Here is a 12,877-nt window from a genome sequence, read left to right on the forward strand (position 1 = left end):
GTTCTCCCGCCCCCGGGGCCGGGTACCCGTAACCCCCCCAGGTACACACGACATCGCGCCGCTGAGCAAAAGTGACTTTATTGGGCTTTCTCTACCTCCCCCCCCACCCCACTCCATGATTTCTCTGCAGAAGAGGCGGGTGCGAAGGCGCAGCTCGGCCCGCGGGGTTCAGCTCTCCTCCTCTGAAAGAGAAAAGAAACAGTAATGAAGGGAGTGCGGCTGGGGAAAGAAAACCACCCCAAACCCCCCGAAATAATCCCTCTCTCACAAAGAACGAGAAAAAAACCAAGCTTGCCACCTCTGTGTGCCTGTCCCCCCCCACCTACAGACCTGTCCATCAGCCAAGACCACACACGCGTCATTTGGAATTACACAAGTTATATTCCAGAGCAAATTACGCAGCGACCTAAAATTCCCATAATAAAACCCAGAGCAGCCAGGCTAAGCTTACAGCCTAAAAAAAAAAAAAGAAGAAAAAAAAAGCTGGAAGGTGTTTTTCCTATCACAGAAGCAAGAGCTCCAAGGTCCCAGAGGTTTCCCACTGTCGACAGAGCACATGCAGGTCATGCGTCGGGGAGCGCAGACGGTTTTAGGCAGCGAAGCAAAGGCAGCGGTTCTCTGCTGCGGCACCACCAACCCTCCGAACCCCCCGACTGACCGACTAGCGATCGCTCCACTTCAACAGTCACTTGGTAAAAGCCTTCACCGAGTTACCTCAGTCAGGCTAGGTCACCACGCATTTTAAATATGTCTCAATCTTACAGTCACTCCCATTTCTAAAACTGTAGTACAAAAAAATACCCCAGTACCAATAGAAATCGGCACCCACCCACTCCCCCAAATCCTGGGGCTGTTGAACAAAGGGCTCCTTGGCAGGCTTCGTTTTCCCAGTCGGTGCTCTGGACCCGGGTCCTCTCCCCCACCCCTGCTAAAATCAGTCCTGGCTCAGTATCCATACAGAGGCATGACATCCGCGTTTCCAACTCTCCGCTCGGTTTGCTTCCGCGTACTCCCAACGTCACCCACGCCTTTTCCACCACCGAGCACCCATCCTCGGGACCACACATTCTCCAGCCTCGCTCCCCTCTTGTCATTGCACTAGTCAGATCTCACCCTTTAGATGTGGTCTTTATCAGCCAGACCAGCAGAAGACTGAAAAGCATAAATCACGAAGTATGCTACGAACCTTCCTCTTCCTCCTCTTCCTCCTCATCCTCCTCATCTTCATCAGAGCTGAAGGTGCCGTCAGGCAAGCTGTAGATCCGGATCACCTGCTTGTTGGGGTCCTTGAGGATGAGGTACTTCCCCTCATCCAGCTTCATGCAGATGTCGATGACGCATCGCAGGATGCCCCAGGCGTTCTCTATGCTGAGGTTAATCTGGCTGGCAAACTCATTTGGCTTGAACTGCTGCGTGCCCAGGATCACGTGGCGGGCAGAGTCCTTCACGTGGTAACGAGATACATACCTAGGGGGGCAAGGAGAAACCAGAGGGGTGTCAGGAGGTTAAGCCCAGCCAGCAGAATAACAACTCCAAGAAAAGCAGCGTGATCATCTTAGTTTTGTTTTCTGGGCTGAGAAATCCTAATACTCCAACACTGAAAGCTAAGAGGATCTCCTGGCTACAAGCTGTCAATCATTAATGTACCTGGAATCCTTCTACCACCCCAAATCAGATGGGGTGGTACGAAAGATACAGAAAGTTAGTCCCACAGATAAAAATTAAGCAACAGCATGACTAGCCAGGAGTTTGGAATTAAACAGATGCAAATGCATCAGTCCCATACCCGAGGACGGAACCTGGGATTGCAGAACCACCAGAACCAAGTTAGCAAATGCCTCTTGTTCGTTATCCGCAGCACAGGCTCAACTGATTTTAAGCTGACAGTTCAAAAAGGGCTGTGGTGATACCTCCCCTCCACCCAATTTCTCAGTAACAGGGCACTGAGGATCTCAAATCAAATTCCTGACAGGTAGCACAGTCACTGCATTTATTTACCTTGTTGGCAATCTCGGCAAACAGGCCGAGAGCGCCGCAGAGGCCGCCTGCCCATCACATGCTGAGGTCTCACAAGGTCAGTCGCGACGGGGGGGCACATCAGCCAGATGCTGAGGGGAAGCAGCTTACACCAAGGCTGGTGTGCTCACCGCAAGCTTTCCCCTCTTGGCCACTCAAAATGTGGGGTGATTTTATGGTTACTCATTCTACAACTGGTTTGCTTTGACATATAATGGGTTAAATCATGGAAAATGCACCTGAAAGATGTTTGGTGTGAAAACACCGTCTTACCCGAGTTTAAGATATTCTGATCCAGCCAGCAGTGCGCAACATGTCCAGCGGGCTAATTTGTAGCTGTTGTTTTTCAGCTCAGTGGCAATCACAGCTCCTCTCTGAGAGTCAAGCTTCTGGCGCCAATCTACTCCATTGCAATACTGAGGGGAGAATCAAAACGAAGGTCAACCCAACAAGCCAGCAGCAGTCATCTCTTCAGCTACCCTGACATCACACAGGGAAGTCCTTCTGTCTACCTTACGATCCCATAAAAGGGAATGCGAACAGCAACCTACAGGGAAAGCCCTTGCACCAGAAAGGAGAAGGGCAAAGAGCAGGGACTGGCCAACATTTGCGGCACTGGTTAGGAAGGGAAGTTTGTGAGGGAAGAGTTCACGAGGGTAGCATGGGAACAGACTGGCTACTGTACTGGACACCTGGGGACAAGAGGGTTCAAACCAGCTACCCCGCATCTGGGGGAGAATCCCATCAGCACGGCTTGTCCACCAAAGTTATGCTCCTTTGGTGGAATGTAACCACCCGGGGAACACCGCCAGATGTTTGTCTCATCTTGCCTGCTGTACCTGGCATGTCAGGCAGCAGTGAAGCAGTTAGAGCTAGCTTTGGGATCTCGATCTTCCTCACCCTGGAATCCCACTCGTTCAGTGTTTTGATGTTGATGAATGACACTTCTCCATTAGCTCCTGTCATCACTCCGTCATGTTCACAGCGGACAATGAGATCTATATCATCTCCCAGCTTCCACCTTCGGTATCTGCCAACAAACAATCCAGCTGGTTATTTCTGACCCTTGTTCTCTTCCGGATCCATGCAAGCCCTCAGCAAAATCCCTTCCCCCCTCTACCTGGTCACTGTGAGGATGTCCAGGAATGCCTCTCACGGTAAAGCTTCTATCAATAAGACTCCTAACTTGTTTTGCCTCCGTGTAACTCTGACATCCTGCCCCCCTGCCAAACCTGGGCATCAGAGAGATCAACATACCTGTATGCAACAGAGGCTACTTCATTTTTATCCATGTCGTCCTCCACGAAGGGATTTGGGTTGGGAAACTTGTATTTCTCCTTTCCCTGCAGAAGAAAACAGAAGGGCAATGTTAGGAGAAAAAACCCAAGAGAGCTCTCCCCCACTGGACAAATATTCTCTTATAGCACCAGTAGCTAATTTCCCTTATGTAGAAAACCACTAAAATATTAAGACAGCTGATGAGAAGCCTCATCTTCATGTTAGTCACTTCACTGTAAGCGGTACTCCTACTGGCACTTCAGCTTCACGAAGTGTACTCGGAAGCCTGCCTGCTTCACCAACGGGAGTGGGATTGCTTCTTTGTGGAATAAAGGTGAAAATCTTTCCACAACAAAGTCACACTGCTCATGAGAAGTAATCCCACCTCTTCCAAAACTGAAAGAACATCAGTGTAACATATTTCTGTCAACTGAAACGCTTCTATGCTGTATTAAAGCAGCCTTAGTGACGTCTCTTCTCGAGACTCTCTGAAACGCAGACCCTACCACCCAGCACTGCTTGACCTTACCATCCTCAGACACTGCTGGGAGAAGTTATGATTGATGTAGGTAGCTTCCATGGCAAGGTTGCGCGGAGAATTAAAGGAGTTGCCCTCTTCCTGGGGGGGTTCATTGGCTGTTTCACTCACTGTCAGGAGGTCTGGGAAGAAAACCAGACACAAGTGGTTATACCTGGGGGAGTAACTACGTCAGCTTCAGTGAGTCTCTAGCCCTACAGTGCAGCAGATCAATACTGAAGTTATGCCCACAGCTAGCAAGTGTACTGCAGTAATCGGGTTGTTGCAGGGGTCTCAGTCTTCTGACACCGAGATATAAAATAAACTCAAAAAAGCGTAAAGAAAATCAGACCCTTTAGCTACTGTAACAGAAATTTCCTTCAGGACTTTTCCTCACCAAAATCTGAATTGTCCCTCTTGTCAAAGAAAAGCTTGGATCCAACTCTCTGGACAATGATGTCCCAGGAATAGACAGAGCGAGTGCAGCTCATCAGTGTGGCCAGGATGGCATCTGTGGCAAACACATTCCCTTGGGTCTTGGCCAGCTACAGATATAGGAGGAGGAGAAAACTGTTTCAGCAACAAGAACAGACACCCCTTCCCTTCCCCAGCCAGGACGAGAAGCGTTAGCAAACCAGACTATTAATTTCTTCTCCCATGGTGAGAAAGCTAGACTGGTAGGTATACCACCGATTGCTAGACAAAGTGTGAGGTACTACCCAGCAATCCAGGCCCACCCTCACCTAAACAAGGAAAAACTAAGAAACTTCTATTACAAAAAGTTAATTCTGTTGGGAAAAGGCATGGCTCCTTATTGCCAATCGGGTCACAGAGAGAAATCTCCAAGCCTTCCTCATCTCCAAAAGCAGAAACCTCAAGAACCACGTCTCTGACATGGAAGTTTCTCTCCCAACATAGCTCAAGTACCAGTCTGCTTGCCCTTCCAGAATTACAGCTTTTCCTTGGCCAGCATTCCTAGTTTGGCATTAACCTAGCTCTGCCTTGGACATAAGAAAAATAACAATACCAGCTAATGCTTCTTCTCCTCTGCAAGCTTGGGGATCTGGAATTTTTCTGCCCTTCTCTTAACTTTGGTCTGATGGCGACAGCTGGTCTCTAACAACAGCACGCACTGAGAAATACACTATTGGGTTTTACAAACCAGTAAACATACCTTTCGGATAACTGGGTCATCAGTAGTAGTGACGGTATGGAAGATGCGCTTAATACTCCTCAGTAGCTTCTCATTCCTTGTTGTAATGCGGTCGAAGGCTTTGTCATAGTACTCTAGGGCTCCACAGCACTCTCTGCAGAGGCAAGAGAACCATCTTCATACCCTCCCTACAGAGACCACCACCCACGAACCACAGGGGACTGAGGGGCCTGTTGGGTGTTCCACTATCTGCCCCTGCTTTGGGTACCACCAGGAGAACATTGGGACCAGGCCAGGAGGCCCTGGACCTCCTGCTTTCCAAAAATCCGGTCAGTTCAGGTAGCAAGCAAACAGCTATTTTAGGAACTCACATGTCCTGTGGCTCCGACACCTCCAGGTAGCGCATCTTCATCAGCCGAGGGAAATCCATCTCTTCTTTCACCTCCCAATCACTGCGAACTTCAACAGAGGAGTCACGAGGCTTCTGCTGTGCGCCCAGAGGTAGGACAGATAGACGGAGAAACAGAGATGCAGCACATCAGGATTTGTGCAAGAACAGCTGCCCCGTGAGCGCACCCAGAAAAACCAAACCATCGCAGGGGGCAGAAAGCTTGCTAGTTTACCTGTGATTTTTGGTCCCATTTCTGCCTCACTCCAAACTGCTTCTGAAACTTCTTTTGTAGGCGCAAACGATCTCTAAAATGAGAAATATGAGAAAAGCCATGAAGAGAAGTTCTTGAGTCCTACACGCCACAACCATTCCTATGCTTCCAAATTACCATCAGAGGAGCAATGCTTTTAGGCACTGAGCTGCCAAAATGCTTACTGAGCTGTTGATCAAAATGCCCAAGGCATTAAAAGCTCTGTTGTTTACTCTTCAAATATCTTCATCTCTAAATATTGCGGCGCAGTTTTCAGAAGTTTAAAACGCTGTATTTACTTTCTAAATACGATTAAAAAATTCTCCTAAATTCTTAGATAGCTGTTTGAAGTCCATGCTTGTAACTACCGCTGACATCAGCAGAACGTCGGGCTTGATATGTCCTGAAATTCCTCTTTGCTGACTGTTCACTCTAGTGGGTTCTGTTACAGTAACTTCCTAAATTTATCAACAGTATGCTCACAGACTCCAACCCAAGTACAGGACGCTCATGTCTGCAGCCCCACCTCTCCTTCTGCTTGGCACTCTTCGGCAGCGTCTGCATGCTGAACTGCAGCATGTTCCGACGGTCCTTGTCTCTCCGGAGGTTCCTCTGCAGAAATGAAGGAAAGAAAAAAAAGAACATTTTAGTTGCAAAATAATTCTGTGCCGCTGAGGCTCTCCTTTGAGCCTGTTTCTGAAAAGACATTACCTGTGCAAATCGCATACGATTCCTCTGGTACGCTGTTTTCTGCGTTCGTGCTGTATCCACCAGCTGGAAGCTAGTCTCATCCTCCTCGTGGAAATAGGCATATTGACTTCCGCCACCAAACTGCGACGAATACTTGTCTGGAAATAAAACAAAGCGTCTTGACACCAAGCTTCTAGGAAAAAACGCCGACACTTTGCCCCTTTATCCCCTGGAATTCCCTCCAACTGCCTTCGCCTAAGTCTGATGCATAAATCGGCACTCTTGCCTTATGCCAGCATGTTTTCTCCCCCTCCAAGCCTCTCCCGGAGAAGCCCCAGTCATGAGGCAGTACAAAAATCAGGAGTAAGCCCTAAGGACAGGGAGAGCTCTCCCAAGTGTGAGGCACACTTCCTCATTTAAGCAGCCTCTCTTGCTGAGGTGCGCAGGTAAACACCAGAGTGGGTGTGAGACATGAAAGCAGGAATGACGCTTGAAAAAAACTTTGTAGGAAATAAACCACGGCAGCAGCCACCAGACAACACGTACTCGTATATCTTTTATCCTGATACGTGGCTCCTGTCCAATCAGCCACCTAAGGACAAGCATAAACAGTCAAAATGAGCGAGTCAAATGTGACATCTTCCCCCCCAGCTCTGACTTTATATATGCAGGACTTCAAGAAGGCGGAAGCAAACACCGCCATACACTCCAGAACTAATCTTTTCAACTCCCACCTCCGCTCCCCAGCCCTGCTAATCGTTCACAACTGTGCTATGTGTCAGGACGCACTGCGAAGGGTGTCAGAAGAGCAACCACAGGAATAAGAAGCGAAAACTGGTGGCAGCGCACAGAGGTGGGGTGCCAAAAAGCACGCAGGGCTTGTTCGGCAGCAGCCCAACGCGCCGTGGCACGACAGAGATACCTTTCCCAGGCGGTCTCCTTTACTGAAGGGCTGGTAGGGCATGTCCCTGAACTGCTCGGGCACGGCACACGGGCCCCAACCGGAGGGGTTGTCCTGGATCACGGGTGTCACAAACTTCGCCATTTTTTTAAACTTCTAGAGAGGAGAAAAAGCCAAAAAAAAAACCCCAAAAAACCAAGCCCAACCAAACCCTCAGCTGCCGCACGCCGTGACACCCGCTGCGGTTGGGTCACCGGGGACCGCGGCCTTGTCCCGGCAAAGACCAAGGCGCGGTGCCACCGTGAGGGGAAAGCGGGGAGGCCACCTCCGCCCGCCGGGCTCGTACCGAGGGGATCGGCCGCGGCTGGGACGGGGAGACCCGTGTGTAGGGGGAGGGACGGGGAGCCGGCCCCCACCGGAACCGGTGGCAGCGCCGGGGCGGGGCCGGGGGTCCCGATACCCGCGGGAAGGAGGCGGTAAGGACCGGAGGACGGTCCCAGCACCCCCCCTCACCTGCGGGGCCCCGTCACGGCGCCGATGGCAGAGGATGATGATGAGGATGATGAGGCGGCGGCGGGTGAGGAAAGAGGCCTCACGCAGGCCCGGCCCGCCCTTTCTGCGTCAGCGCCGGCGCGACAGCGGTGCCGCCGAGCGCCGCCGTCGTAAAATTAGAAAGGGAAAAAACCCCCACCCAACAACTAAACCGCAAAGGAGGAGACCGCCGCTGCCGTAAAGCGTCCCCCGCCCGCAGGGTGCGCAGTACGTTACGGCCATAGAGGTGCAGGAGGGTCGGGCTAGACAAGCCGCGGTGCTCGGCGGGTGGATGCGAGCGTCTCTGTGGTCCATTCCGCCGGCGGACTGCCGGGCCGGGCCGGGGATGGCGGTGGTGGCCGTGGCCGTGTCTCCTCCTCCGGTCACGCCATCCGTGGCCGCCGGAGTTTCTTTCCGTGTTCCGTTTGCGTGGGCGAAGCCGTTGGAAGCGCCTGTCCCTGCTGCTGAGGGCCCGCGGGTGGCGGCCCGGCGGGGAGGGCGCGGGGGCCCACGCAGGCCGTGAGGGTGTGTGTCCCGTCTGTCTGTCTCTGTCGTGTGTCTCCCCCTTTATTGTGCCTTCTGTCGTGACAGTATCATTTCCCGACGTTTCGCTCCCTCTTAATGAGCGCTTGGTACCAAAAACACGTAGGAGTGGGAAGAGAGTGACAATGATAGTTAATTTGCCCTGTTGATTTAAAAAGCTTGGGTTTGGCTTTTGAGTAGAAAAGCTGGGGGTGACACATGACAAAACCATTTACTTTGCACCCGGCTGTCACAAAGAGGAAGAAAACAGTGTTTTCTGCGCCTGCTGAAAGCGTGGCAGCTCAAACAAACGATGGCGAGGTGTCAGAAACATTTTCTCCAGTGGTAATGATTAAACTTTCTAGAAATGTGGAACTTCTCTTAGCAGAAGTATTTAAGCCCACGGCAGGCAAATGTCTGTCAGGAATGGTTTTGGTGTAAATGACTTGCCCAATAGCAGCAGGATGGGATAGGTTGTTTTAACAAATTTCCTCCTCCTGTCTATCCTCTACTCTTATGAAGGTAAATTGGGCTTCACGACCACACAAAGGACTGCCCAATCTCAAGATTTTTTTTTTTTTCCCTTTGGAAGAACTTGAATTCAAATTATGTGGCCTTAAATCATGTATTGGAAGAATACTGATCCTCAGCTTAGTCAAATGAAGGTTTCAACTATTAGCATGCAGTCCCCGTCTAGTTGTGCCAGGTTGCTCTACAGACATGAGATGGAGTTACTGTAAAGTCTGGCAGGTAAATTCCTGTTTTGACAGATAAAAATGGAGATGGAAGTTAAGAGATTTATGACTTTGATAGAGAACAGACTTACAGGGCTCTGGACAAGATGTATATCAATAAAGCCATGTGTCAGGACAGGAAACACGACTTAATGCTGTGCCTCTTAATTTTCTCACACACACACAGCCTCCTGAAATAAAAATATATTCCAAACTCTGCAATGGTTTTGTAGAAAAGCAGGTACTTTTCAGGTTGTAGTTGCATGATCATTCAACTGACTTTGTGTTTAGAGGTTGTTACAAAACACTTGTCTTACTCTGAGAGGTAAACATGTGCGAAGAATGAGAATTGCAGTTGCCTTGCTGTATTCGTAGTGTGGTATTCAAGGTTTTGCATTGTCCCTGATGGTTTTCCTTGACCTGCTGGAGGGGAGACCTGGGGCTGGAAGTTAGGATTCAGCCCTGCGGCCTCTCTAGGAGACTATGAACCAGCGATTTAATACAGCATGTGTCTCAGATCCCTGTCTCTGTAATTGGGATAGTATTTCTTCTCAGGGAGTGAGGGCAATAAATCATTAAATCTCAGATGTTCACATGCCAGAGTGATTGAAATTTTCTCTACCCCTAAAAAGAGCAGGATCCAGTTTACACATCTCTTCAGCTGAAAACTAACTCTTTAGAGAATTTTACTGGGTATCTTTTACCTAAGAAGAGTCTAGATCAATATTTTCCAGGCAGAGAGGTGTGCATTTTCTTCTTTATTTACCACTTGTAATTCCTCCTTGAGAAAGAATCGAAGCCGCAGCAGTCTTTGCTTTGCCAAGACACCCTGCCATTAATCAGAAGTGGGATTATTAAAGCACTTTTCCCCGCTAGCGAAAAAACCCACTTATAGAAATACAGTTTATAAAATACAATTTGTAACTGTCTCACCTAAACAGCCTTTTTGGAGACAAACACCATTAGTGCTGGAACTTCCTCGCTGCTTGCTGGCGGTGGCTCGGTGCGGTCACAGCTCCAGGTGACCCCCACAACGCCCATCCCTCGCCCTCCCAAGACAGGGCAATGGGCTGAACAGGCTCAGAGGGGCTGACTGCTTAGGAGATGGTGATAAAAAGACCAAGAAGTTCTGAAGAGAAAACTGGACTAAGGAATGAATGAAGAGAAGCAATGACAAATGGACTGATAAACCAAAATCCTGTCCTTTCCATGGCTTCCTCTTCACTCCCGAGCCTGCGTGAGGTGCTTACAAGAGGATGTAACACTGCTACTGTCTCCCAGAGACGTTGGACCATGTGCAGTTTGGGCTTAGCCCATCAAACTACCTTTTCTGGGGACAGAGTTGGGTATAGGAACGGGTCGGAGGAAAGAGTATGAGTAGGGAGTGCCCAGGGCGGGATAAATGCTCCCCTGGGCACAGACATAACCTTCCAGTTTCTTATCAAGGGGAAGAAAGGTTCTAAGAAAAAAATCCATTCTTGAAGCAGGTGAGATTTGCTGCCATATTTAGGTCAAATTTACTACAAGAGGGGAGGGAGCGGGTCTGTCTCGCATTCCGCTTCGCGCCAGGCACTGCACCTCCTGTCTCCTGTGCCGTGCTGCGACTCTCGTCCCGTCTTGCTGGCCCCATGTACCGCTGCCGCAAACGGTTCGCCGCCCGGCCTCCAGCTTTCGTTAAAGGCACGTGAGATACGTCGTTTCCCGGAAAAGTACTCAAAATACACTTGCTTGCAATCATTTGATCCTTGATCCATAATTTCAGTTCATCAGTTAATTAATCACTTAATCAGTTAATAAGGCTAATCACTCCTCCCTGGAAGATGCTCCTGAGAACAGCCAGGATAAATTGCTCACATCTGGTTTTCCGTTCTTGTCTTCCACTTCTCTGGTTTTGGGCTCTGTGCTGGTGTTAGCAAATCCGTAAAAGAGGGGCTCGTTCCACCATGGTTTGGGGCTTGTTGGAGAGCTGTTGCTCTGTGAGCTGGCTCCGTGTTGAGCAGCAGCCTCCTCCTGCTGAGCGACGACAACATGCAGCTCAGGCAGTGTTCCCAGAGGTTTGACAGGTTTAGATGAAGGAAAGCAAGTCCGAGTGCCCAACCCGTTAGGGACCTTTCCTTAGAAAATAGATCACCTCTGCCTTGACTGAAGATGCCTTGGAAAGCCTTAAAACAGGGGTTGCTTTCCAGCTTGGGTGACTGTACTTCCCCTCAGAGAGGCAGCTGAGGATTGGAAGACTAATGTTCACATTAAAACACTATTTTCCAGCAGTTCCTTTTCTCACTCTTATAACAAATGCATCAAAAATAGCCAGCTGGGTTCGTTTTCCTCACTAAACAACAAACACACCGTATGCCTGTGCCATATGCTTAGTCTCTGCTGCCCCACGCTTCTTGACAAACCCAGAAACCAAGGGAAATAGTCTTCAGCCTTAACGCCTTCCTCCGGCGGAGACGCCTGACGTTTACACACCTCTTCAGGTCAGAGTCCTCTTCCGAAGTCATCGTCATCGTCTTTAAAGCAGCAAAACTCACTGCTGGCTCCTGGGCTCTCATTGCAACCAACCTTGGCCGTATATGAACTGGCTCCTGCCCTCCGTCCTTCCCTGGCCTTCCTCTTCGCATCCCATCTTTCCCATTGCACTTTCATCTGCCTTCTCGGTCTGCTGTTCTCCCAGGCCAGGTGCTTCGGTGCGACACGTGGCCTCCTTTCCAGCACCTTCATCCCTCTCCTGGGTGTCCTGGAGGCTGAAATATAAACCTGCCCTCCTCGCGTGGCAGTTGCTCGCTAGCTTTTTCAGGGAAGTGATTGATTGGATTTTCAGAAACCCTGGAAAAACGGCCATAAAGCAACTTTACTGTGCACGTGCTGCGAATCTGATTTTTAATTTGCTGCCTGTGCGATCTAGTGGGGGTGGGAGCAGGTGGCACCTGGCAGATTTGCTGCGTGTGTTCAGACCAGCCACGTCCATACAGTAAGGTCCACACAGGGAATGTGCTGAGTTTATTATTCTTGCTAGCAGATAGTGCTTTCTCTGTGAGGCTTTCTCCCTCTTCCTCCTCCTGCCATGCTGAGCTCTCCCCGCGGCTGCTCGGCCGGAGTGTCTCGCCCTCGAGGACGGACAGAAACCTGGCAAGGGCAGGCTTCTCCTTCTTAAACCATGTTGCTTCTGTAGGCTGGGCTCAGAGTCTGGCCTTGTGTTGTCTGCTCCTTCCATGCTACCAGGAAAAGCCACGAATTTATGGCGCACCCAAAAATTGTCTTTCTCTGAATCAGTGCTGTCTCTTGCCTGCCTTTGACCACTTTTATCACCAGTGTCAGATCTCTCCCAAGGCTTCTGTAGCTTTGACTGTCAGGGCCTGGACCACATGTATCGTCGAAGAGGCAGCGTGTATCACGCTCCGTCCTCATCCTCGGCTGCTGAACACTGCCATTTCCAGAGCTGTAGAAGGAGCCTGGGTCCCGCTGTCTCCCTGCAAACCATCAGCAAGATTGCCTCCTTTGATCTGCACTCAGCACTGGATTTTATCCCAGCAGCCAACAGGCTAATTCCACAAGTTTATTCTACAAAGCTCAATTAGAGCAGCTGGCGCCGGCAGCGTCCCTGCTGGCTCCGAGCCTGCGGAAGGAGAGGAAGGCTGGTGCAGTGGCTGGGGTATGAGCTTCGTCATCCACAGGCTGAGCTGCAAATCCCCACTCTGTGGCTGTGTCCTCCAGGCCACCCCAGTAAGCCTCCCCAGTGGGAGCTCGGCACCTCCATGCTGCACAGGGAGGGACAACATTTCCCTGCCTCACCGGAGGAGAAATACATTAGAGATGCAAGCTACCGCGGTGATGGGGAACTGTGTCAACAGAGGCAGAAGCAGCATCTGGGAAATGCTGCATAGATCCAGCCGG

General features: G+C 50.3%; 1 protein-coding gene across 4 annotated transcripts; it reads right to left on the reverse strand.

Moving 5' to 3' along the window:
• Positions 1–62: 62 nt before the first annotated feature.
• On the reverse strand, positions 63–7,844 carry EIF3D (eukaryotic translation initiation factor 3 subunit D). Of its 4 annotated transcripts, none has more exons than XM_052789943.1 (16): positions 7,710–7,844; positions 7,218–7,352; positions 6,842–6,887; positions 6,317–6,453; positions 6,132–6,217; positions 5,588–5,660; positions 5,336–5,448; positions 4,986–5,118; positions 4,209–4,356; positions 3,824–3,954; positions 3,274–3,359; positions 2,917–3,046; positions 2,290–2,432; positions 1,187–1,467; positions 830–928; positions 63–182 (listed from the first exon to the last, which is right to left on the reverse strand). In XM_052789943.1, exons 2-16 carry the CDS (start codon positions 7,338–7,340, stop codon positions 169–171), a joined length of 1,743 nt encoding a protein of 580 aa, XP_052645903.1. In that variant the 5' UTR covers positions 7,341–7,352; positions 7,710–7,844; the 3' UTR covers positions 63–168. The 4 variants fall into 4 exon arrangements, with proteins under 4 accessions (XP_052645903.1, XP_052645905.1, XP_052645902.1 ...); XM_052789945.1 differs by having other exon boundaries at positions 830–925; positions 5,336–5,451; XM_052789942.1 differs by having other exon boundaries at positions 5,336–5,451.
• Positions 7,845–12,877: the final 5,033 nt, after the last annotated feature.

This window comes from Harpia harpyja, chromosome 6, assembly GCF_026419915.1.
Source record: "Harpia harpyja isolate bHarHar1 chromosome 6, bHarHar1 primary haplotype, whole genome shotgun sequence".
In the NCBI taxonomy this organism is placed as follows: Eukaryota; Metazoa; Chordata; class Aves; order Accipitriformes; family Accipitridae; genus Harpia; species Harpia harpyja.

Coding starts and splice junctions, on each gene's coding strand:
- EIF3D (XM_052789942.1), bottom strand. CDS start 7,340: ATGGCGAAGTTTGTGACACCCGTGATCCAGGACAACCCCTCCGGTTGG. Junction 6,888..7,217: donor AAGGAGACCGCCTGGGAAAG/GTATCTCTGTCG, acceptor GCTTGTCCTTAG/GTGGCTGATTGGACAGGAGC. Junction 6,454..6,841: donor TCAGGATAAAAGATATACGA/GTACGTGTTGTC, acceptor TTTTATTTCCAG/ACAAGTATTCGTCGCAGTTT.